At 39.9% G+C, this 27,141-nt stretch overlaps 1 protein-coding gene across 1 annotated transcript in view; it reads right to left on the minus strand.

Annotated features, from left to right (window-relative positions):
• Positions 1-26,052, minus strand: part of LOC109036004 (tetraspanin-9) — a 40,832-nt gene extending 14,780 nt beyond the window's left edge. The window contains exons 1-5 of the mRNA XM_019049896.2: positions 25,957-26,052; positions 20,785-20,897; positions 15,384-15,575; positions 11,275-11,454; positions 2,480-2,588 (exon numbers count right to left, since the gene is read on the minus strand). Coding sequence (XP_018905441.1) covers positions 2,480-2,588; positions 11,275-11,454; positions 15,384-15,575; positions 20,785-20,859 — 556 coding nt within the window. The 5' untranslated portion in view covers positions 20,860-20,897; positions 25,957-26,052. The remainder of the gene's footprint in view (positions 1-2,479; positions 2,589-11,274; positions 11,455-15,383; positions 15,576-20,784; positions 20,898-25,956) is intronic.
• Positions 26,053-27,141: the final 1,089 nt, after the last annotated feature.

The raw sequence follows: 27,141 nt of genomic DNA on the forward strand, positions 1-27,141 counted from the left end.
CACTTGGGTCATTAATTTAAGTTCCTAAGAGATCTCTGGACTAAACTAAAAATTGAAGGGTTATGCGTCAAATAGCGAGGAGAGCACTTTGATCACACGAAGAGCTCACTTTGACGGACTGGAGATTTTGAAAATATGCCTTTCATTCTTTGGAAGTTGGCAAAAAATCACCACCTGAGTCATTAATTTTAGTTCTTAAAGGATCTTTGGACTAATCTCATAATTGCAGAGGGGCCAATAGCGAACGCTCAATTCTCCGATAAATGAGTCGGAACGCTCCTGAATATTAGTAGAGTCCCTTTATACCCAGAGTTACGACAACTCACTTTTGGTTGGGCCAGGATTGGGCTGAAAGTGGCCTAAAAAAAAATCCAACTCTGATTGGTTCTCGCTCATGGAGGCCGAAACGAGTGCACCAAGATGGCGGTACCTCGAATGTGAACAAGAATAATGAAAATATTACCTAATTGTGGTTTATCAAGAGTAAATTGTTATTTCCATAGATCCAAAATGAAAATAGATTAAGAAATTATTCACAAACCAATCTCATTTTCTTTTTAGGTAATTGATCACTTTGTTGATGTTGTTGTTTTTGTGTGACAGACATCGCAGGATTCCTGATCCTTATCCCTCAATATCGTTCGTTTGGGTGCACTCGTTTCGGCTTCCATGGCCAGCCAAGGACGGCTGCCAGTCAGCTGATAATCGAGTTGTCGTAACTCTGGGTATAAAGGGACTCTAAATATTAGCAGCAAATGCTTTGAGTCAGGTGATACCTTGTATAATGGTGCATTGTATAATGCATCATATACTATCTCCAAAATTACTCCGGAGGTATACACCAAGAAAAATAGATACTTACATACTGTGTATCATCGAAGCTAACACTAGAACTGACGCTTAGATCTTTATTAGGAACTGATATGTTTGTTGTTGATGAACTTAGAATCCCGGCAGATTCCATCATTCGTGGTTCCTTTTTACGCGGTACTGAATACAAATGTAATAATAATACTGCACGAACATGATTGATTTAATGATTAATGATTACACAAAAGCGAATTCGTTTACATTTCACCGACGCATTTCAGGGGAAAACTTGTTCCAATTTGTTCTTGTTGATGTTCATCATAGAGAAAAAAAAGGAGGTGTTTGCATTTCGGGCATCTTGGAATTTTTTGATGACGTAGGTCGGTGCAGCGACGTTTATCATCGAATTCCTTGGAAATGGTGTTTATGGAAAAAAATATTTCTATAAAAAGTGCTTGACATTATATAATGAATTGATTTAAGCAAAATAATGGGACATTATGGTCCGTTTTTCATACTTCGAATTCCGGATTTCGCTGGCCAGGTAGTACCGACCTACGTCATAGGGTAAACAAAGCTCAACATGCAAACACCTCCTTTTTTTTCTCTATGGTTGTTCATGGTTGTTGTTGTTTAAAACACGGGAATACGAGCAGGTAAGGAGGTGGCGCTCTCTGCTGTTGTCGTTTCGACTTACGAGGATACGCGCTAAGGAGGTGGCGCTCTTGGCGGGTGGGTAGTGAACCATTTCCAGCAGGGAGATTTCGACCGCCAACTTTGAAATTTAGGACAGATTGCCCCGGCATAACCCGTTTTATTTTAAGACTTTTTAAACATCGAATAGTGATTCTACCCATCGAAGTAGGTTTTTGATAGCTTTTTACCGGGCTTAAGGAAAGATTATAATATATAATCGTACCTAAATTATGATGTCAATGTATCCAATAGATCCTAATGAATCGTAGAAAAGCTAAGATTTTTAAAGATCGCCGTATTTACTAAAAGGCATCATTAATCAATTATTTATTTGAAGATGCCTCATAATATCGACAAGTCGCTTCTGAATATATGAATTCATCACATATCGTGAAGAGATTTACGATAATGTCTAGTGGTTTGATTAAAAATTTCGAATCTATTGTCGTTCGATCAGAATTCCAATCGAACTTTATGATTTTGTGAAATTGGCAGTATTTTTCTAAATAATCCAGTGAAAGCGACTATGCCGGCGCTCCGCGCCGGCAAAAGCGAGAAAGTCTTGTGCGAGCCTTGCACCATGATGCCGGCGCAAAGCGCCGGTACGCGGCGCCTGCGCCGGGCATAAATTGGCCGGGGGCCAATTTTTTCCATAGATTTTAATGCCAGATCAATCGATATACGTACGCCACGTCACCGAAGGGTAAGTGATGGGAACTTTTCTCATGCAGAGAGGCAACGAAGATAAATAAAGAATGCGCGATACGTATGGCTACGACGCTGCACTTCCTCTGATTATCTGCTGATTGAAAGATATCCAAACCTGTTGGAGACGGCCAATAAAGCGTATGATGGGCCTTGCGGGAGAGTTTGGCATCGATCTCAACGGCCGCGGCAACGGTCGAACTGAAACAGGATGGCTTTATGGATTTTATAGTTCAATAAAGAGGAGCAGAGAGAGCCCAGCGCTTACCTGATATTTGGTAATCCGGTTTGCAGCACGAGTCAGGCACATACTTTTTCTCCGGCCAAGCTGCGATGTCGAACCAGTCCTCATAACCACGGACGCCGCAACAGCTCAGCTAACATGGTAATCAATAACGTGATTGTTAATGAATCTTGCAGTATTATCAAAATTATGAAACCACAAAAAACCTAAAAAAGGGTAAACATCCCGCCAAGCCTGTGAGATCTTATATCACAAAATTAACACGTATGTACGTATGTATCTAAAAAAATTAAAATTAAGGAGAGGGGGAAAATAGTATAGGTAATCCCCTTAAAATTACAAAAGGAGGAGAGAAAAGTAGCTCAAACTCTGTTTTCCATTTCAAACCTCAAAATGTCTGACATCATTCGAGGTCAAGATTTTTTAAGTAAAGGTACGCCTCAGAACTACTAATTGTAGGAGCAAATGGGTAACTCCGCTGAGAGTCCCCTTCAGTTAGTCTTGGACGCAACCAGCTTTCCTTTGAAGCTAGTTTAGTTGCCTGACTCACTGATACTAGGCTCTTTTCATGTCGTGAGTTCCAGTTTTGAGCATCACTAATGCAGCTTCCTCGTGATGAAAAGAAGAAAAGGACTCATCCCGCTTATTTTTGTTCCCACTTCAATCCAAGCTGATTATATTCCCTTTTCCGAACCCGTGCTCATGTCATTCATAATGTGCGAGTCTCTCCACCGACAAATATCTGGACGTATTTCTATCGAGCAGATTTATATGCAGGTGAGAAATATGGGGTGTGCTCGTTAGTTCTCTGCCCGTAAGAGTGAATGAGAATAACGAAGCGCCAGTGACGTCAGCGGCAATGATCGAGCGCAAGCGCAAGGGAGAGGTCGTCGTCGGGGTGCTTTAACTCATGAGCCCTGTCCACAACGCTCTCGTCCCATGCCCGCGACTCATGAATCCCGCATTCAGTTGCCACATAGTTCCCTTTGCTCAATTCAAAATCCCGCTTTTCCAATTCTTCTAAAGGAATATCACGCCCACTGACCACATTGTTTCTTATCCAGCTTTCTAGAGCATACCCCATATTTCTCACCTGCATAGTTCTGTTTCATAGCAATACGTCCAACTAAGCTACGTTTGATCATTTAAATTCATAGACAAATCGATAGAAAAAGGAGACAAAGAGAAAATTAAGCGATGCTATTGCTGAAAGCAGGTGGTTGCAATGAACAAAGGAGGTACCCAATAGATTAACACTCATGGCGACCCACAAGAGATCATTCAGTTAGGCTATAATAAAAATCTCGTTTTAACTAATAACCCAAGTAGCAGTGATTGCGATAAGTTGCGATTTGATCGGAAAGTGTGTCGCGACTTTAGCGACGGTGATTTATTAGACAATATTTGTGGCTACAAAATTTGGATGAACTGCGATTTAATTGCATTTTGCAATAGAATCGCGATTTACCGAAATATCGTCGAACAAAAAGTCGTGATAGATTAAGATTAAATTTCGATTTTATCGAACGCGATTTTCATAAAATTGCGATAACGTTAAGGATAATCGTCCAGCGGGCTGATTATTGAAATTGATAGACAAAGCAATAGACAAAGAAGACAGAAAGGATATGGAGGGGTCCTATTGGTGGAAGCGGGTGGTTGCAATGGACAAAGGACGTAGGTAATAGACTAACTAACGGCAATCCACGAAAGACCCGATAGTTAGTCCATCATTTACTCCCTTAGTCTATAAAAACCGCCCATTTCAACCAATAGGATCGCCCTACACTCCTCATGTCTTCTTTGCCTATAGCTTTGTCTATAAATTTCAATAATCGGCCCGGAGAGGTTGATGATCCTAAAGATTTCATCGCCAAAAGATCGTTAAGTAAATGTCACTTCATTTCAAAATATCGCAATTTATCCGTTGAAAAATGCTCCTTGGGAGGATCGCTCAATTGGACGTATTTCTGTCAAACGGCACTAAGCGCCATAGGGGGAGGAAGGTAGAGGGGGGCTTGGATTGGCGGCGGAACCGGGCGTCGCACTCATTCCGTCCTATACTCGCAACGCTTTTCCATGGCGCTTAGTTCCATTTGACGGAACGCGCTACCCGGCATTCTAAATTCTTCAAAAGGAACTCAAATTAGCGTTTAATTCCGTTTGACAGAAATACGTCCAATTCTCCCATTGTATTCTTTGTCTATTGCTGTGTCTTTCAATTTTAATAATCAGCCCGCTGACTTGACCTGGTCTTGGCTCCTGCTTCTCTGAGCTATGTCATTAAACTCGAAAGATTGCCCCTGCCAATGGCTCATGGGATTTTTCATTAACTCTCACGAAAGAAGTGAGCCATGCTGCTTAGCGGGACCAATTTTGCCGCGAGATAGCGCTCTTTTGACGGGACATCCCGCTGAATGAATTAGAATGCACCTGCAGCGTCTAAAAAATCATGGATTGAGAGAGGTGAGCAAGTCGGTTCAATGCAAGCATGTATGCCTCATAACTTAGGTGACGAGAATCATCACTCAGTTTTAGACTTATAACGCGCTGCTGAAGCTCAATAGCATGATTTTGTCTCAAGAAATTGTTCGTCTTGATATTGGTGTACAAGATTAGCATCAAGTAGCACTTTTCAATGGAGAAGTCGCGATATATTCAATTAAGCTGCAATTTTACACGATTTTTTGAGATTAAATCACTAGGATTATCAACATGAGAATCCTCTACCTTGTCACGATTGTATCTCTAAAAAATCGCGTTCGATAAAATCCAAATTTAATCTCAATTTATTACGATATTTTGTTTGATATCATTGCAATGAATCGACTTTCGAAGAAATTGCGATACATTTTTCGATCAAATCGCTATTTAAGTATCGTGATCACTGCTACGTGGGGTATACATATGTATACAGGGTTATCCAAAAGTCACTGACCACCCCTGTAACTTTTTTCCAAATTGAGATAGAAGTTGGAAACTTTGGCAATGTTCCTCGGTCTAAAGTAGCGACTTTTTGGTCCACCCAAAATTTTGGGGGGCGGCCCCCCCTAAGGGGGGCGGGGGCTAACTATTTTTTTTAAATGGCAACCCCCACTTTGTGACACCTCATTCGAAAGATAATAAAAAAAGAAAATTTTTGGCTCAAACCGCAGGTCAAAATGTTGATTTTTGACAAAATGGCGGCCGGTCAAAGTTCAAAATGGCGGAAATTTGGCATCTCCGTTTTTTATCGGCGGATTGGTCTGAAACTCAAAATCTTATGGTTTTTTGGGACGAAAAAAAACAATTCTGGCAGCGGTTTTCCAGAAAGTCAGTCCTTTTCAAAATGGCGGCGGTCAAAGTGGCGGCCTAGAGCGAGAAGTGGATATTTAGGCTGCTTATCGTTGGATTTGCATTAAACTTGGTATCCGGGGGTATTTCGGCACGAAAAGAACGAATTTTCCATTGGAAATCTGAAATTCTGACGAATTTCACAATGGCGGCGAAAAAGTGGCGAGAAATCAGTTTTACGGCTGTTTACCGATGGATTTGCATGAAATGCGATATCGATTATTTAGTATTTAAAGATTTAATGAGAGATTCCTTTTCATCCTGCCAAAAACCACCAGGATATCGAATTTCATGCAAATCCATCGGTAAACAGCCGTAAAACTGATTTCTCGCCACTTTTCCGCCGCCATTGTGAAATTCGTCAGAATTTCAGATATCCAATGAAAGATTCATTCTTCTCGTGCCGAAATACCCCCGGTTGCCAAGTTTAATGCAAATCCAACGATAAGCAGCCTAAATATCCACTTCTCGCTCTAGGCCGCCACTTTGACCGCCGCCATTTTGAAAAGGACTGACTTTCTGGAAAACCGATGCCAGAATTGTTTTTTTTCGTCCCAAAAAACCATAAGGTTCTGAGTTTCAGACCAATCCGCCGATAAAAAACGGAGATGCCAAATTTCCGCCAATTTGAACTTTGACCGGCCGCCATTTTGTCAAAAATCAACATTTTAACCTGCGGTTTGAGCCAAAAATTTTCTTTTTTATTATCTTTCGAATGAGGTATCACAAAGGGGGGGTTGCCATTTGAAAAAAAAAGTTAGCCCCCGCCCCCCAAAATTTTGGGTGGACCAAAAAGTCGCTACTTTAGACCGAGGAACATTGCCAAAGTTTAAAACCTATCTCAATTTGGAAAAAAGTTACAGGGGTGGTCAGTGACTTTTGGATAACCCTGTATACAGCAGTGATTTTCATAAGGCAGTGATACATAGGGACGAACCGGCCCTTCATTTACACCAGGCCTGCGAGCCGAGGGCCCCTCGACCCCTATTCATGGGAGAGGGGGGGGGGGTGGTTAAAGAGGCTTTGAGCGGTTTTTTGACATTGCTGGAAGAGTGTTGAATAGGGCCCCAAGTTTTGCCAAACTGGGCCGCTGCGAGGATCTCTTGCTGCTAGTGTTCAGGAACGATTGTCCTCGCCAGAGATGTTCGATCAATTACGTAATCGATTATGCTTCCGGTATTTCACCCAGTTTTGACAATCGTTTGCTTCCATCAATCGAAATTAATAATTGATGATAATTGATAGAATAATTAGCATCAGATAAGAACGGGAAAGTAAATTTAAGCGATAAATTTCGATTGTTCGCATGCACTTAAACGTACAAAACCAGGTGCTACCAACTTGCAAGATTAACTTTTGGTGGTACACTCAATGAGTGTAGGTATACTGTGATATTCTTGTGATTTATAGACAAAATTGGTGAGATTTACGCTTTGACGCGAATTTTTCGCGCTTGAACCGTACAATATTGCATTATTTTAACAGCTGTCCTTGCTTTTTCACTCAATAAATCCGTCAGTATTCTCTTCCGCTATTCAGCCAACGTCACGCATCCTAAAAATTGGTGTCTTAGAAATCAATGTTTTTTCAAACCAAATATTTTACAATGAATTATTTTGAACATTACTAAACTTGATGCAATAAATAAATACAACATTGACAGCGGTCTGACCTTATTAATTTTCAACCCGTTATTAAGAGTGCTTTCCGTCAAAAACTGTTTAGTGGACAACAATTTCTAATTAACATGAGACTGCACACGAAAAAACGCAAACCGTAATACCACAAAACTCTGTCACTGCTTAAAGAGATGTCTTAAGAACATTTTAATACTGAAATGGCCTTACCCTAGTAGTAGAACCATATGTAGAAGAAAAAGATAAAGATTATGTACGAAAGTTAATTTTTTTTTATATAATGCATGCATACGAAAGTGTTGAAAGTGAACATTTTTATGTAATTATTATAAAAAAAGTCATAATTTTCGTGAGCTTTTCGCAAACATACTAAAAAATCTTGTAATTCACGAAAAACTCACGAAAATGATGACCTTTTTCTTACATAATAGATTCATAAAAATGTTCACTGTTAACACTTGTGTATGCATGCGTTATATAAAAAAATAAAAAAAATTACCTTATTTAGCTTTTATCATTTATCATAATATTATGGTCAGGTTTGAACTTCGATTTTTTTTTAAAAGCGTTACACGTTTTTTATATAAAACTACCATTTAGATAACAGATATGTTATTTTTTACACTTTTTTTAGAAAAACAAAAATTTGTTCTGCTACTAGGGTACAATTTTACGCAAAATATAAATCATGACAAGATTCCAGCTCAATGAGCGTAGTTTTGGAGAGGAAGGAAACAATTCATCAGTTTTCATTTGATAAGTCCGGGGCTCAAACTTGGCGAATTCAAATTGAACCCTACGTCCTCCATTGACGCAAAATGTAAAAAAGGATCTCGCAACAAAAGACTTCTCATGGGGACGTGTATCACGATCGATTTTTAATTTTTTTATTGTTTTAAATTCGTCCATGGATGCTGATCAAAAACCATCATTGCACCAACTTTCTACGAGCCACTGTTTTGAAAACAGTGGCTCGTGAACACACTCGAAAAACAGTGCGAAAACTCGTGCGAAAAACAGTGTTTTCGCACAATCCGCGGAAAACGTTTCGATTATTCTTTACATAAATGAAGGTAGTTTTCTTTTTACCTTGTCTTTCTACCGTACAAATCAGTTTCTTTGTCTCTTCCACTCTATTGTCCTTACTGGACAGACACGTATTGCGTTTTGATTTTAGCCGGCCTGTCATGGAAATTACCGTAACTTAAATCACGGAGTGTGCGAAAACGGTGGCTCGTAGAAAGTTGGCGCGATGATGACTTCTGATTAGGATTCATAGACGAATTTAAAACAATAAAACAATTAAAAACCGATCGTGGTACAAATTCCCCCAAGGAATGTGCTGGGTCCTTTCTCGCAAATTATTCTTTGGAACTTTGTACTAGAATGTGTTTAGGGGGGGGGGGGGGGGGAACAAAAAAAAACGAGAGCGTGGATTTAAGTAGAAATTCGACGAGTATAGTAAAAACTTTGTGGAATCAAGATCTCTGAACTGCTGCAGAGTCTCCCTCTGCAAACTTAAACTCCATTAACTGAGGTCAACGTTTGAATCAAATGGAATCAACTATTGAACTACGTTTAATGAGGATCACTGTTAAAAATCACCTTTTGATAAAATTTAGCTTTCGGCAGTGGGACCAATGTTCCAACTTTTGAGTTTCTCGGCATTATAATCCCGTTGCCCGTGAACGATCGCATACTTTTCTTCAATCTCTGTAGGTGACTCTAAATAATTTCGTCAGTGCAATGTTTGTAATTGAAGCAGCTAGTGCATGGATTGCAGCTGTTATACAGTGCCCGATAGTTCATAAATCATACAATGTTGAATCAAGAGAATACAAATCAACCATGATAGAAAATGGTGGAGGGGACCGGACTATTTCATGGTAAAGAGTTTCACTCGAGTGCACATCGTGATGCTGATGGAGGAAGCGCAGCAAGCCACAATGGTTTGCCGAATGGAGTGAATAAGTTACATCGGGCTTTCGAATCGTATCCATTTTTAAATTCGTGTATTGACTCAAGGCATGTTTAAATTTGTGCTACTGCTGCTGATTGTTTGCTGCTTATCACGTGACCAGGTTTTGACTCGTGCGTTAGGAGACGTTGATTTTGACGACGACAACGCTTGGTCTCACAACACTGAAAGCCTTGTGCGGAGAGGCACGAAGTCTCGCGGAAGTGGCGGTGGGCATGGTAGTAGTGGAGGTGGAAGTAGAGATGATAAAAAAAAGGCTTTTTGCCAAAAGAAACCGCTGTGTTGTATTAATGGTGTGCCTATACACGTTGATGACCCAACTTTAGAATGTTGGGTTAAAAATGATCAATACTAATTCTTCTTGATCGCTCATTTTATTCCTCCTTTTTATCGTAGGTTATACCTCGTAAAAAATTCGGTCCCTGGCAAACTACACAGCTATACCTACTGCCGTGCTAAGGAGAAACGCTGTATGAACCTTCAGGTGATGCCAAATATACTTCAATAAAATGCGTATTTCTCGGTGAGCTTATGAATATTTTTGTTCCAATTTTACAGTAAATTTTGTACACAATTTCACCTAAATTTTCTGAAAATTTCAAGGAAAAATACTAACAATTCTCCTCACAAATAAGCATTATATCGAAAGAAATTTGGCAACCCTATCGAATGTTCATCCTGTTGTGATCCTTAGCACGGCAGTATACGGGCCCGTCTCCTAAATTGAGGGGCTTGGAGGACAAGGCGCATAGGTGCAGTTTTTGAGAAACTTGAGATATGAATGATTTCCAGTCGAACTAGTCTTAGCGCATACCTATTCTTAGACAAATTCGCTCCCAAAATCCAATTTTTAAGAATCAAAAAGTCAGAACTTGTTTTACGCCATGAGGATCTGCGTAAGTTCGAAACTTCAAATACGTATTTCTCGAGAAAGCAAAAACGGCACTTTTGCGCCTTGTCTTTCAAGCTGCCTTAATCACGCGAGGCTTTGTGGGGAGGAGTTCTCGCAGTTATAAGAGCAGATGAAATAGTACTTAGCAACAGGTACGTCAGGTACCTATAGGATTGTACAATTTTTCACGGGTTTAAAAAGTTTTATTGGTCTATCATCCCTAGCGACTTTGATTAATCGGTGTTCAAAGAGAAAGTATCAAGAGAACCGTCACCCTCTAGATATTAAATTAAATGCAGTACTTTACTCTGCGTCTTTAGGTGGCAATTCTAATTTTCAAATCAAATTTTTATTTTTACTCACGCAATTTTCTCCAAATTTTGTGAAAGGGTTTGGGTCAGCGTTACGGCATATTTTAGGAGTCCAATGTAGCGTCACGAAGCATCATATGAGGCTAAAAGGGCTGTAAAAACTGCAAATGTACGATTGTCATCTAGGGACGGCTGCACCTTTTTAATGTTTCAATTGGTAAACTTTTCTACTTAATATTTCCTCATGTTGTAATAATTGGCCATCCGTACACATTGCCAAGATATTTTTGATAAGGTAATTTCAAATTATTTTTCGACATCTTACAAAATAGGAAAATTCCTTTTCCACCTCTGGCATGCCGCCACAGCACAGGAGCACAGTAACAGTTCCGATAGCACTTGTATTGCTGGAAGTCGTTTCACGATCATACTACATTTAAGCTTTGATTGGGTTTCACCGAAAATGTGCGTTGAACTTTACTTAATGTTAGGAAGTGTCTTATCAGAGCCCGTAGCTTCTAGCTTATTTAAGTGCTTTTGTACATAGGTAGGCTTTTACATGTTCAATGAAAGATTTGAATATGAAGACGAAGAGACCCACATTCTGAAGCTAGAAGAAGAAGAAGAAGAAGAAGGAGAAGATAAAAAAACTGCGAGAAAAATCGTACTTTATTTTGCATGTGCGTCCACATGGCTTGAAGTCCAGCAGATTTGGGCATGCCGTAATGTTGCTCTATCCCTGTAATTAGCTCCTCTCGAAGCATCCGACTCAGGTCATCGCGGAAGAAGAATACGAGGGTACCCAAAATGAACTCCGTGAAGAACAGAAGTACTACTAGAGTAAAATACTGAAACCAAGAAAAACATTACCCTTAACGAGAATGATGAGAACAAACAAAGGAATCCCAGAGAGTTTCCACGTTAATGTAGTTTTCCAGTTACGTACTTACATTCATTTCTTTCTGAATTCCGACTATATCTTTCAGTGTGTAGAAGCTACGTGTTGAAAATGACTCTTTAGAGCACAAACAGCAAATGGATTACATTTTGCAATTAGGAACTAGAAATTGTGCCTCAAGTTAAAACCATCGTATGTAAGGTACCTACCATTAGTTTCTTTGTCCAGATAAGTGCTTTTAAAGATGGGTAGGAAGTTATAGTTCTGAATTGCAAAATGAAGTCCGAATGAAACTCCTGGAGAAGGGAAATGAATGAAGAATACGCAAGTAATTTTTCCGTGATTCTGAGGAAAATGAATCAAACGTTTAAAATAGGTAGGCAGCAGTCTATTAAAAATTTAAATTGATGCTGTGGAGGTAAAGGTTGAGTCTTCGAGGGAAAGATTATATGGAAACGTTTTTTTTTCGTAAACGAGTTTTGTTCAGAGTCACTAATATCTTAATTTTTTTTAAAATGTCACTTACTTTATTCACTCAATGGAAACCTTAAATTGAAAATTACAAAGGAATACCAATTTTTGCTCTTACAACTGGCTGAACTGTTTTCAAAATAAACTACCAAAAATCCCCAAAAACATTTTCGGGTAAAACATCCAGTTGAGGAAATTGACGTGTTACATCTTAACCAAAAACATTTCCGTCCACCCCTCCAAGGAGGTTGATAAATCTAACTGTGAGATGAGCAAAAACATCTTTTAAATTCTCAGGGTTCACCAAGACCAAATATGCCTAAAAACTTACTCTTTAGGTTTTAAAAGGGGTTTGACCCCCCTTGAGGGTTTAAAAAGAGGAAGAACAAATTAATCCTCTAACAATAGGAAAATGAAAAAAAAAATCGAAAAACAGATTTTGAGGTTCATAAGTAGCTAAATCCCTAGCATGAACTTGAAATCACAAAATCGGTCGAGGATGTCTAATAAATTTTTCCCTTCAATTATGAGTTTCACAACAAGCACGACTCGCTTGATCCTTTCCATACGCGAGCCGTACGAAACTGATTTCTTCTTACTTACTGATTGTGAGGTGAGCGGGAGCATTTACTTTTTCCTTCATACAGGGTGTCCCAAAAGTCCGTACCCCCCCTCGTAACTTTTGAACGGTTAGAGATAGAAAACGAAACTTTGGAAGTTTTTATTTAAAGGGGTCAATCTTCTGGGGGGGTCAATATTTTTGTCCCCCCTTCAAGGGTGGGCGCGGGGGCCCCCAACTTTTTTTTCATATGGTAACCCCTATCTTGTGATACATCATTATAAAGTGCCTAAAAAATTAAGAATTTTGGGCGCGAACCGCAAATTCAATATCTTAATTTTTGACCGAGTTATGATAGGTCAAAAGGGGTCAAATTTGACCTATTTCAAAAAATCATATCTCTACGGTTCAAATTATCGAAAGAAAAAAATAAAACAGGAAAATTTACCAAATTGTAGCACTTTCAAGTATAAATACAGAAATTACTTCAACTAATTTTATAGGGGGGTTTCGGACCCCCAATTACGTAATTCTAAGGTCACCGCGGTTTTCTCGCGAAATGAGCCAATTTTCCTTACTTTTCCTCAAACATTATCTTAGTAAGTTCAAAATTAGTTCAAATTGCGTTTTCAAGTACCCAAATTCTCGAACAAAGTTCAAAAAACGAATTTTAAGGTAAATTCAATTCACACCATTAAATTTCATTTCTTTGTTTTTTAAAACTCTGTTCGAATTTGGGGACTTGAAAACGCAATAATTTGGAACTAATTTTGAACTTACAAAGATAATGTTGAGGAAAAGTAAGGAGAAATTGGGCTCATTTCGCGAGAATAATCGTATGACTTTAAAAATGACGGCGTATTTGGGGGTCGAAACCCCCCTTAAAATTAGTTTGAAGTAATTCTGTGATTTTTACGTGAAAGTGCTTACAATTTGGTAAATTTTCCTGTTTATTTTTTTCTTTCGATAATTTGAACCGGAGATATGTTTTTTGAAAATAGGCCAAATTTTGGCCCTTGGGCCTATCATAACTCGGTCAAAATTTAAGTTATTGATTGCGTTTTGCACCAATAAATTCATAATTTTTATGCTCTTTCTAATGATGTAACCTATCACAAAGATAGGGGTTACATTTGAAAAATAAAAAGTCGGCGCCCCCCCCCCCCTGAGGGCGAGGACAATAATTTGACCCCCCATAGAGATGGTCCCCTTTATGATAGAGACATTCACAAAGTTTCGTTTTTTCTATCTCTAAACCGTTCAAAAGTTACGAGGGGGGGTACGGACTTTTGGGACACCCTGTATACGTACATAAACGGGATGCAATAAGCGTGATTCTTGCGTTTGCAGAAACCATTTCAATAAGGAGACCGCGAGAGCCTGTACCGCGTCCACCTCCGAAAGGGATTCCTCCAGAATTTCACGTATTTTAATAATTTAAACGATTCATCTGTTCGTCTCTCCTCTCCTTCCGTCCATTGACAGGGGCTCAAAATTTTTCGGACTCGCTGACTCGACCGGCTCGATGCGTTAACGTCTTGGTGGACCCTGAGAATTTAAGAGATGTTTTTGCTCATCTCATAGTTAGTTTTATCAACCTTCTTGGAGGGGTGAAAGGGAATGTTTTTGGCTGAAATGTAACACGTCAATTTCCTCGACCGGATTTTTTACCCGAAAATGTTTTCGAGGGTTTTTGGTAGTTTATATCAGCTCGTTTTTGGATGGACAAAGGTGTGGCTATAAAATATTATGTAGGTACTATTAGCTATTTGAAAATTCTGAATGAATGGAAAGTAGGTAAACAAGTTGTTATATCTGCTAAAGCACTTAGACATTCAGCGGAATTTTTAATCGCACCCACTGACTAACGATCCGTCTGGAAATAGGTAGTTGAAAGTAGCAGAGTTACCCAAGGTAGTCAAATGCATCTGTAGGTACCTATTGGAAAGGCTCAAAAGCCGGGATTTTCCAGAGGAAAAAAATCGCATTCGAGTGCAGTTTATATCAGTATCGAATGCGGTATTTTTCCTCCAAAAAAACCCTGCCTTCATTACGTTGAATTTCTTTGTCAAATTTGGTACATGAATTCTTTGAGTCTCATGACAACAGAAGTGCGATCTCAAAATAATTACGAGTAGCTGCAATAATTGTGGAACGAATTGATGCGATAGGTACATAATACCTATACCACGTCGCTCTGACACAAAAAATGGCAACTGTCGAATCACCTTCTCACGCATGCAGGAGCTCCATCACAACCATCTCTATCTTTTTACTTCAAGTGCATACAAAAGAATTTGCTGCTCCAAATCAAAATTGGACTACGAATTTTAGGCTTTCATGGAATTTCCGGATTTCAACTTTAGAAATAAGCTCTGACTAAACTCTGATGGATATCCTCGCCGAGTATTATCCTTTTTCTGTTAGAATCATTCATTTTCCTCTCAACTTCTAATTGGTTAAGTGTGTTTCCTGGCTACAAGATTTGTAATAAAACACTCTTAAATGTAAGATAAAAAATCTACTTAAAATGGGATTAAGGCCGCAAAAGTAAGAACATAAAATAGAAACATGGGATGTTTCGCGGTCTGAGCCTCGCCGCAGTTAGGTACTGTGAAACCCAAAAATAAAAAAGAGTCTCAAAATAACAGCAATGCGGTGAGGCTCAGTTTGTTTCTTTTTAATTATGCTTTTTTTACCGATTGTCGAAACGTCTTGGGTTCTTAATTTTATGTTTTTATTTCTGCAACCATAGTCCCATTTTAAAATGATCTCGTGGTATGATTTCGATTCGATTAAGTTTTTTTTTTTTTTTTTTTATTACGTGAATGTAATGAAGAGTGACTTACGGTGATAAGCATGCACTTATTTTTGAACCAACTGCCGCAGCAACCGAAGAAGGTGATGAGAAAGGTGATGGCTCCCAGGATGAGGCAGACGGAGTCGAGGCGTGCTACAGCATGTTGTGGTAGAAGAATCGAGTAAGTCCGGTGAGTCACTCGTAGCCATAGGCCCGTCCCGATCAGCCCACAACCAGACAGCTGAAACAGTCGGTAGGAATCCGCTTGCCATAAGAAAAAAAGAAATGATACAGATTTTAGATTTAATCCTCATATTAATCCCTTAAAAATCATTTTCCTGTAAACAAACGACACATTTTTTGTGAATCTACTGTGAATGGATTTGAGTTCACAAAATATGTAACATTATTCAATGCAGGAATATTCAAGATAGTTGAGAAGAAAATTCAAATACCATCGGAAAGGCAGGAGGAACCAACATTTTCGACTCGGTTGCCTTCTTATGGATCCGGAAAAATTACCTCGAGGGATGCTTAGAGGTGCCAAACGACCAAACACATGTTACATGATTACAACGATGAGTGTTTTCTGGGGTCAAGATGGAGTACCTATTTTACGCAAACACGTAGCTACAAAAAAAATCAAATTGTTTTGAAAAAGTAGAGTAGGCCAAATATTTGCTGTTCGGTTGTCTTCCTAAGAATCTACAGAAATAACTTAAAAGGTACCGAATGTCTCGGAATCTTCTTTGACCGCATCCAACGCACAGGCTTTTTAGGATTAAAATATAGTATTTTTAAAGAAAACAGGTCGGCGTGATAAATAAATTAAAATCCGTCTAAAAAGCAGGAAAGACCAACAATTTTTGGGTTGATTGCCTTCTTAAGGATCCGCAAAGAATACTTAAGCAGGTTTTTGGTGGTGTCACATACCTCAAAACTGTTAATACGACTGCAGACTGACAAAGATAGCTAAAAGTGCCAAATATCATCATTTTTAACACCGACTTAGGACTTAATTAATTATATTTCTCGATAAAAAGCAAACCAAAGCACGAAATATTTATGATGTAGCTTTCCAAGGATCTGTAAAAGGTATCTAAAGTTGTCTTCACTTTTGAAAACTTTTAGGATTTCTTTTAAATGAAACTATGTGAGGAAAAACGGTATTTTTTCCATGAAAAATAGGTATCCGACTTCTACCTCGTGTAGAAATGTAGAATGTATTAGAACGATTCGGAAAAAAATTGTAATTCATGCGTTACAATCATCTTAGGGTCCTCTAAAAAATGATTTAAAAAAATCTGAGAGATAATTTCATGACTCAGGGGAGGCTCCGAACCCTTTGGTAGAAATCGGCACTCTATACAGTTCATAAAACAAATATTAGACTGCGTGAACAGGTTACGATGCTTTCAAAGTGACTTAAAATTTTTTTCAAGCATACTAAATGAAGTTTATAATCCAAAAATACTGAATTTAACAATTTTACTCGAAAAAATATTTTCGTCCAACTTAAAAGAATCGATTATATTCAGCGGTCCCGGGCGGATTGGGACCATAATATTCCGGCGCACCCGGATCAAAAAAATCCAAACCACCCCCCCCCCCCCCCCCCCATTGTTCATGAAACAATCCTCTAGCCTCTGACACCAAAGACTCAATTTTCAGTCTCTGTAGATCATTTAGATACGATTTAAGGGTGCAAAATCTACACGATCCCTCGATCTCATGATTACGGGCGCGTGGTGTACACTAGTCGATATTAATTGTGTTAGGTATCTGCGGGCTGTACCTAGGTCTGACACAGAAAAAAATAGATTTCAGCAATTAATAATGCGTACGCCGTAGTTTACGCGCAATACGTGGAGTATTCCTGCAGTCTTGTAGGCGCTAACATGCGTCGCACGCTGATCGCACCGCACTGTATTTGGCGCAATGCATGAAGTAATCCTGCAATATTGTAGGATTGATATGCGTTTCACGTTGACTGCACCGCTAGCGTCTCTTATTTTTGAAAGTTGAAATATTTAAGTTGCCGTTCGCTCAAAATATGCTTTGATACGTCAAAATCATGAAAAAGAAATGTAAAAAAACCGGCGCTCCGCTTCGCTTATGCTATACTAAGGATTTCCTTAAACCCCCCTCACTCACAATATAAAGCATACGAGACCCTCTGGAGGAAGAAATTCTTCGAAGAAGCTGTTTTTAGGATCGCCTTTAAAAGTCCCTGGGGCGATTGCAGATATGTGTGTGTGTTTTTGTTTTTTTGTTTGTTTGTTTGTTTTTTTTTTTTTTCATACTATCTCATGTAGGTGTGACCCTATAGAACTGCCGCGGGTCCAAAATGATCCAAGTCGGTCAGGCTAGAGTGTAAGTTTGATAATTTGCATGTTGACAGTGTAGGCCCGGAAGCCCCGTCACAAAAAATTGTTATCTTCGACCTCCGGAGGGAGCTATGTTATTCTCCTGTGCATGCTCGAGACTCGGGAGACTGAGCCACTGAAAGCCTCTTTCATTGGGATACTAAGCACTAAGCAGTCGATGAAAGAGAACAAGCGAAGCTATTAGCGTGGATGTATGCGATGGTGTTGGACGTTCGAGAGACTCCCGCTCCAGCTCCTGGTCATTACGTCTGGATCTAGTCCATTCGTTGCCCGATAAAGCGCGCCAGTTCCGGACGTGAGCTGGGAAATGCCTCACCTTCTTGCCACATTGCATATCATCCATCGAAAGGGATATATTTATCTGCAGCCTGTGCGGGCTGATTCTCGAAATTTATAGACAAAGTTATAGACATAAGAGACAAAAAGGATATGGAAGGATCCTGTTGGTGGAAGCGGGTCGGGGTCGTTGCAATGGACAAAGGAGATAGGTAAGAGACTAACCAACGGCATGCAGAAACCCAAGAGAGGCCCTGTAGTTAGTCTATCAGTTATCTCCTCAGTGTATAGAATGTACACTCTCGATGTTTAGCACGAGTCAAACAAAATTCCTGGCAATTCAGCAAGTATGGGTCTTGGTCTCTGTGTTATAATCATCTTCAAAACCTCGTTGAGTTCCGTTGGATGTGCATCCATTTCAAAACTTGTTAAGTACCTAGTTTTTTGTTGGTTTGTTTTCTAAAATTTTTAACCAACCGACCAATACAATATCACGAGTGAAAAATAACCTTCCGACAATTTGAATAGATACCTAATGATCTATACTTTTTCCATCAAATGACACTGCACCTATTTTATTTATCCAGACATTTTTTAAAACAAATTTGGGTTCAGTTTAGTTCTTTTAAATCTAGATTTTAAAAACAGCAGACTCCACCCAAACCAAGGCGTATTTTAATGAGTGGAGCGTCTCTATTCTATGTGTTTTTTGTTTTTTAAACGTCTTTTATTTTAAGCGCTCAGCCGATAGTCAGCGTTTATTGCTTTCGACCCGCCACTTGGGCTTTAGAATAGTAGAGCGATGCAGCGGTTTGGGGGGGGGGGGGCAAAGCACCATTTTAGATGTTTTCATTAATATGTATAGAACTACTTAGTTGTATTATTGCATTTGTATAAACATACACAGGTAGCATATAGTAAATTAGATCTAAGACTCTTCAAAATCGCGCTGATCGCTGAACGCTACTCTAATAAGAGCTGTCTCGCTTGTATTACTTTGTTTCACCCATAAATTCTATTTCATAATTCATAGAAAAATGTATATTTCTTACCACAGGAAAAATTAAAGTAATTTAATTTAATTCAATGCACGGAAGATCTCTTGGCAGGGCCGGATTAAGGGGGTGGCCACATGGGCTGCGGCCCATGGTGGCAAAATGTAGGGGGCGGCAAATTCTGCAATCTTTTTGAAAGTAGGTATCAAAAAAAGAAGAAAAAATCGGATTCAGAAAATGAATTACAAACGAGAAAAGGCGACAGAATCTCTGATTTCCTGAGAGTAAAAGCATAGTAATTTCTAATTTTGTTGTCTTTTGGTGATACAAGAGATAACACCTTTAATTAGTTATGAGAGAAACCAAACTCGAAATTAGACCTTGAGCGGAGCGGCGCAGAGAGCAATGATGACGAGAACTGAGATGGAAAGGAGAAGCCCTCGGCGCAGCAGTCGGTATGAAACGCATAGCACCTACAAGACTGCATGAATATTTCACGCATTGCGTCAAACAGTGCGGTCCGCAGCGGTCGACGTGAAACGCATAACGCCTACAAGACTGCATGAATACTTCACGCATTGCGCCAAACACAGAAGTTAAAATTATTAAACCACATTTATGTTTGTTCTTACAGTTCGTTTCTTATGAATGGAGGGCCTTGTCCAAACAGGGATGGGTTAACGGGTTCACTTAACTTTCGCTTAAAGTTCCGTGAACTTTTGTTGGTGTTGACAGGGCTTACATAAAAAATGTGCCCAACACGAGTAAACGCGTCTCATACATCCCTCCCCCACCGGCACGTTCACTTAACGAATGAGAAGGGGGCGGAAAAATACAGGCGGCCCATGGGCGGCAAGTAGGTAAATCCGGCCCTGACTCTTGGCAGGTTGGCGTGTCATGGCCCACGATATCCATTTGCATTACGCACACTGAAGAAGTGGAAAAGTAAAAACAGGACATCTAACCAAATAGGAATTAAAAATTCCAGAACAGTAGAAAGTGCGGATCTAAGTGCATCTTCCATTCCTGCTTCGGAACAATATCGGAGTCCCTCCTCACCACCCCCTTCCTCGTGGCAGTGCCCCAATCGCCCGCTGTTTATTTAAATGAGGCCCGTATCATCTTATTCCGCGTTTCACATGAATACGATTTACGGTGCTCCGTGAGAATAGTTTTGAGGTTATGCTGATACATCCACAATACACCAGGATCGGGAGTCGTTTTTTTCCGCGTTCGGCTAGAAATCCCAATGCCGCGATGAGCATAATCGCCGGAAATAATAGGATCTGAGGGAGGAATTGGGGAAATCGACAAAATATGATATTCGAGGTGAAGAGAAACGCTGTTGCTAAGTTTTGTTGGGAGCGATCTCAAAGCTGATGAAAATTATTCGTAGCTTGTGATATTCTCTTGGTAGCCCAGATGCACGGAGAAAAAAAGTTCACACCAAAGTTTTTCAGTCCAAGATTTTAGGCCATAGAGGCCTGATATAGGCTCGGTTAATCTAAAATTGATTCCTTTGATCAAATGCTTCGATTAGCCAACCCGAAAAACCTCGGTGCTCAATATAAAGCGAAGTTCAGCCCTCATAACTGCATTACCTATTTTCTCATTATATCACAGAGTTTCAAAGGAAACGTTCCTGAAATAGGCAGCATAAATGAATGGATTCTACAAAAATTAGCTTAACTTCTAGATCCTGGAAGTATGCATGCACTCATGTCTAACATTGTTCTCATGCTGCATTTAAACTAACAGTGCTTTCTTGCATGATTTAAGAAAATTTACTCACCCAAACAATTGCATTTAAATTGCAAAATAGACACCTGACACAGGTGTTGAGGCTTCTGCACATGACTGCAGACATTGAGGATATACCCTTGAAATTGTTTAATTCATGGAGATCTGCAACAAACCAGTAAGAAATTGTTTAGTTTATTTTCCTATTAATTTGCAATTGAATGATTTGCAGGATGTGACTAAAACGAACTTTCAATCTGCATTGATCTCTCTTGTGAAAAACAGCTTAATCTATGGGATCCTCAATATTACCTATCGTTTAACATTGTATTAACCAATTTTTCCAGCTAGTCTACTTTCTACTATGTTTGTAAAATAGAAAACATTGTTACACAATCAATATACATAAAGATGGAGCGATTGTATCTAATAACAGGGGGGGAGTAGTTGAAGCCGCTTCGGCACTCGCTGTGCTTTTGTGGCGAAAATAAGCGCAGGAATCCATAGCGGCAAACGGAAAATTGATTAGAATTTGTCCTTTTGTTTTTCGCACACTTCTTGCCCTCAACTCGTTTTAAATGCCTAAAACAAGCAAATCAATAACGTTGTGACGGCGACTTTTAATAATAAACCTACTTTGGCTTGGTAACAAGCAATGACCTAAGATATAGTTACCTAGTTCTAGTGTTGCTTATGATGGTGGTCCCACCAGTTCAAACAGGCCTTTACAGTTCCAGCCCAAAGAAAATTAATTGGTGGATGACGGGACCAAAAGTAATCTGAGGTTTAAGAAATATACGCGCATAGGTAAATGAATTTGTACAAAAATCAACCTAGAATACTTTATTTACTTAGTTTTATTCCGTTTCCGCTCTTTATTTAGATTTCAACTTGTCCTGATTTTGCCGCCAATCCTCTAGCCAATCGGAGAGTTGGCTTCATTTTTTTCTTCTAGCACTCCGTTTTTATGTCTTTGTGCACAATCCACTTGAGATTTGAAACGGCACCTACTCTACTTAAAACACGCGGAAGGTGTATATCATGATGGTAAAAATTGCAGTAATGTCTATCTCGATTTGAGGCGTTGCAGACTTCTGTCCATACTTACTGTATTTTCTACGTGAAAATATACTTAACGTCATTTCTGTAAATTTGGTAATTTTTATTCTTTACGTGAGGAAAATTCTGTGAAAATTTCGATCTAAGATGTTTGTGAGTCTCCTTTTAAAAAATAAAGAAGGTGCGGAGATTTTGAAACACTGCAACCGAGGTACCTACGCATTTTCGCAGTTTCACCGTCGATCTACGAATCTCTGCGCTGCTCCATGTAAGGTACGCTTTCCTGTGGTCTAATATAAATCTACAATTCCTAAATCGTTAGTAGATATGTCCCAGGATTTAGTGAAATCAGCCATTTTAGCAAATGCCCAGGTAAGGTAGGTATTCAAAAATGTTATCTCAGATCAAAATTCGGAGATTCTTCTGAAAATATAGTTGAGGGTCTTTGTCACAGTCGCTCTTCGTTCATCATTAGGTACTTACATGGTTTTTTTCAGAGTTCTTAACCTTAAATTAACATACCTCTCAAAACTAAGCAGTGCTTCAAAATATCAAGCGTATTTTAAAATTTCACGTAAAAAAAGTGTCAGGGGTTAAGCCATTAACCATGGTAAGCTGGAGCTATATCATGGATATTGCCATGATAAGCCATAAGCCATTTTGTCAAAAATCAACATTTTGACCTGCAGTTTGCGCCAAAAATTTTCTATTTTTATTATCTTTCGAATGAGATACCACAAAAGGGGGGTTGCCATTTGAAAAAAAAAGTTAGCCCCCGCCCCCTTAAGGGGGGCCGCCCCCAAAATTTTGGGGGGAACAAAAAGTTGTTACCTTAAACCGAGGAACATTCCCAAAGTTTCAAACTTCTATCTCAACTAGGAAAAAAGTTACAGGGGTGGTAGGTGACTTTTGGATAACCCTGTATATGCATAAACAACATACAAGAGAGAGGGACAAGATCGGGAATGAGAGAAAAATGCAGCTGCCGGAATGAAGAAATTGAGAGGAAAGCAGAGCAGAGGATATTGTTTCATTACTTTAGGCTACATAACCAGGAACCGGGAGCCACCGACGTGACTGAAATTCTTTAAGACCCGCGTTCGAGGTTCGAGGCAATAGGGCGACCGAGCGCGAGCATTCACTGAGGAGCCGTTTGATTTTGAGTTTAGTCCAAGTTTCGGTTCTTGCCCGGCTATTCGTAACTTGTTGACTGGTAAAAATATCTCAAACAAAACGTTCTCGTCTATCTCTTAGCGCCGTTGTTCCAGCACTCCGATTGGGACCGTAGCTCCAGGCCACGTTCATCATCACCTAAGCGCCCAGAAAATTTTGTTTATTACTTCATCGACCAAGTTTCTCGGCTCGATTCTATTTTTCAGTGCCTTGAGTATGACTCAATCTTAATAAATGGGAGATCTGCTTCTTGAAAAAGAGATCATTAACTGCAAAATTAAAGTCTTCGGAAAAATTGGCTTCGATGTATTGGAGAGGGAAATTTTATTCAAGGTACCCCCGTCCATCTCTATAAAATCGCGTTCGATAAAATGGAAATTTTGTTGCAAATTTATACGATGAAACCGCAATTTATAGCAATATTTTATTGGATCAAATCGCAACTATCGCGATCTTGGAGTTGTTAATACAATTTTCAACATACTAATCATCCAAAATGCTCTGACAAAATGTTTTGAGATTAACATATCCTCGACTAAATGAGTAGGAACTTTCTCATTTTGGGTCTGGCAAGATAGGAATACGCGCCATGGTCTACAGATTTGCGTGGTTAGGTTTACGCATACGACAAACAAATTTTAGACAGTGATGCGCTAAACAAGTACTATTTTACCCAAGACAGCAGTAAGTACACTTCTCTCAGGGTATAATGTAATCTTACTGCTGTTATGTCCAACTTCAACTCAATTTTTGTGCCCTCACTGTTTTCATTTTTGTATTTTTTATCATTCATGCGAGCATCAACAAGAAAAAGGACCTACATAGGTGCTTTCATCAAAAGCTTGATTTTCGCTGTCATTTTTAAGAGATAAAGTTTTTAAATGAGGTATAGCCATCGATTTTTAAACACCCCAACATCCTCCCCACGTCCGACTCTCCTCAATCGAGATTCTCGGTCGTCTGGGGAAATCCTCACATAAAAAAATCGATGGCTGATACCTCGTTGTAACACTGCATTTCTGTGCTTTTATCTAAAGTAAAAACTCGAAATTAGGACATTGGTACCTACCACCGCAAAAAGGCGAGTTCAGCGTGCGGTTATTTGTTACACAAAATATTAGGGCAAAAAGAAAATAGAACGCTTAGAAATTTACAGTTCAAACAAATGAGTTTTGAAGCAAAAGCTATTTAAAGTTTTAATTTGGCGAGTGCAAAATTCAAAGTTGCTGGATCTGGGATGTAACATGCACTTTGTCAGCAAATTGATTTTTCGATGGTGCGAAGCATTTCTTTGGGGAAAAATAACGAAGAACGTATACGAGATTTTCACAAGTGTGGTGACTGATACAAAGGAAACAGTACTTCATCAAAGAAAATTTGAGAGTCGTGTGGTTTCAAAGTGAAAGACCATACATGTAGTTCAACAAAGCCAATTTATACATATGTCTGATCAAGCGAGAGAGAACTGAATATGTGAGAGTGGAGCATAGTAAGAAAAATCGTTTTCACATCCAAAAAGGCAAACGAATATATCTACACAAAAGTGCGCGCAGCTTGGAAAAGTATTGTGAACGCAGATGTAGGTATGAATGAACACCGAATGATGCAGAAATGCAATTATGACAATAAGGCGGGTAGAAAAAATTGAAAAAGCGTTGATATTCAGTTAAGGAAGACCACAAAAGAGGGAAAAATCAACAGGGAGGATCCAAAAAATTAAATATAGACCTCCGACCAGCAAGTGCATTTCAAAATGACGATTAGGAGGGGAAAATAAAAAGTAGAAAGTCACAAAAGTATGAATGAACGCACTCAAAAGTGGTGTCATTCCCCCCTGAGTACTTGATGAGCTCCCCCCTTAATTTATTACTGAACACCCCTCCCCCCTTCAAAACAGGCGCGCGGATTTTCAGAGGGGGGGGGGGGTTCTGGGTGGGCTTCCCCCGGAAAGTGTTGACCATTTTTTGCTCTCTAAAGGCAATTTGAGGTTATGATAAGCAGTTTTGTCTCCTTCTTCACCGCAGAAATTTGCTTGGTTTTCACGTGTAAATATGTATATCATTGTTTTTTAAAAAATTAAACGAAACTTTTTTTCAGAAAAAAACGGGAGGAGAAGAAATACGGAGGGGAGAATGAAGGATTGGCGATTAAAGAAAAATGGGGGGGGGGTGAAGAAAGGGGGATGGAGGAAAATATTACCGAGGAAAAGCAGGTAACACTTTGGCGGATTTACGCTAACTACCCAGAAAAAAGTCAACCCCCCCCCCCCCCCTAAATTGTAAACTAGACAAGTTGCTCGTCTGCAAACATGGCTACTGAAACCAATAGCACTTACATAAAGGCAAAAAACAACTTTGCAGCACGGAATTGTTAAACTTTGAAAGCCAGACAACGAACGCAGCCCAAATTTGAAGTTTTAAAATGTCAGTTAGGCTGGTGAAATAAAAGAAAGACAGAAAGTTGTTCATGCGCATAAGGGAGGACTTGATCTAAGAGAAAAAAACAACGGAACAATGCAGAATCATTGAATTTTGGAATTGAGATCAGGAATCCGGCTAAAGCCTCAAGTTTAAAAATGTCAGTTTGTCAAATGATAGTAAGAAACGAACTAAGTCGTAGTCGTACTAGCCGTCGTAGTCTAAGTTAGAGATCTAAAATATCAATCGAAGTCAAAAAAATTGGCTAGCTATTTAAGCGTCACAGGGCGCACTTAAATCAGAAAGGAAAACCAACGGTACGGCGCGGAATTGTTGTAATTTGGAAGAGACAACGAATGAGGCCAAAGTTGGAAGTCTTAAGCTGTCAGCGATGGAGGTAAGGAAAATTAGGAAGCTATGAAAGCGTTGAAGAGCACCGGAATCAGGAGGGAAAAACAAGGGTGCGGTGCGGAATTGTTGAACTTTGAAGGCGGCCGAAGTTCGAAGTGGGAAGTTTCACGATGGATGGCGACCGGAGCCGAGCGAGGAAGAGGCTGTAATCTGAAAGTTCTTACCTGGCTCTGGCGTGGCGATGCGCTAGCCTTGACCGCTCCCGCAGAGTTCACCACACACGAGTGTCCGCGTCGCGGCGCCTGCGCAGAACCCGCTCGCCGACGGGATCCATTGACGAAACCCCGGCCACGCGCAGGTCTACTTCCTCCTTCGCTCCAGCCTTCCTCCCCCTCCCCCTCGCCCAGCGTGGAGCGTTGTTCGCGGGGCCACCGGCCGTTCCCTGCCCCCCCCACCCCGACGCACGGGGCCCGCTCTATCCCTTCCTTCCCGGGGCCCGATCCACAGATTGCCAAGTCGCGTCGCCTGGAATGCCGGTCTCTTCGAAATTCGGGGCTGGAGGATCGTTGCTTGTCGGCTGGCGCGCGTGGGCAGAGGCACGCCATTTCTATGGGTCGTATGCGATAGTGGTTCGCTGTATCGTTTGGTTTAAAATAATATAACATGATATCAAACAAACATATTAAGATTGAGGATGGAAAAGCTGAAAATGAGAAAATTCTTAACAATTTCACTTTTCATTGCCATTTTATACTCATAAGAATAAAACATCCAGAACAAAAAATCTGTTCCCTCAGATTACTCAATTGACTTTTGAGGCCATGATTACGTGTTGAACCAATCGATATCGATACATTCTCATCTATTCGATCCATCGAATACGATCCATTCATAGTCGTTCCTTAAGGAGCAAGCAAGCGCCTCCAGTTGATTTAAGCACGCACTGATTAAAGGAGCTTTAAGAAAGCCTTCCAAAACAGCATCAATGATGAGCTGTGGGTTTTTTGAAGGGGGCGGGGGGGGGGAGGACACATACACAGGGAGTCTGAAGAGGCTGGTCCAGCCCTGAGGGGAGGGAGTGTTTAGAGACCTTAGTATAATGTCCTTTTACATAGAATAATGAGAGGGACAATCTCTGCCAAACTCGAGGAAAATTCACCAGTTTAAATGGACTGCATTTTGCCATTTGGAACTATAAATGGGCCTGTTGCATGCAAGAGATACAGCCGCGCGAATAGACTTTTTAGAGGTTAAATGACACGAAAATTACGATGGTCACATTAAAAAAGTCTGAAATACACTCCTTACTGCGCAATTTGCGTTGTTGTTTGTTAACGCGCTTTTTCAAATTTCCCGCGTCTGGGGGCAGTTTTCTAATCACCGGAAACGAGCAAACGGCGGGCTCGATG

The sequence above is a fragment of the Bemisia tabaci genome, chromosome 2 (genome assembly GCF_918797505.1).
Source record: "Bemisia tabaci chromosome 2, PGI_BMITA_v3".
Classification (NCBI taxonomy): Eukaryota; Metazoa; Arthropoda; class Insecta; order Hemiptera; family Aleyrodidae; genus Bemisia; species Bemisia tabaci.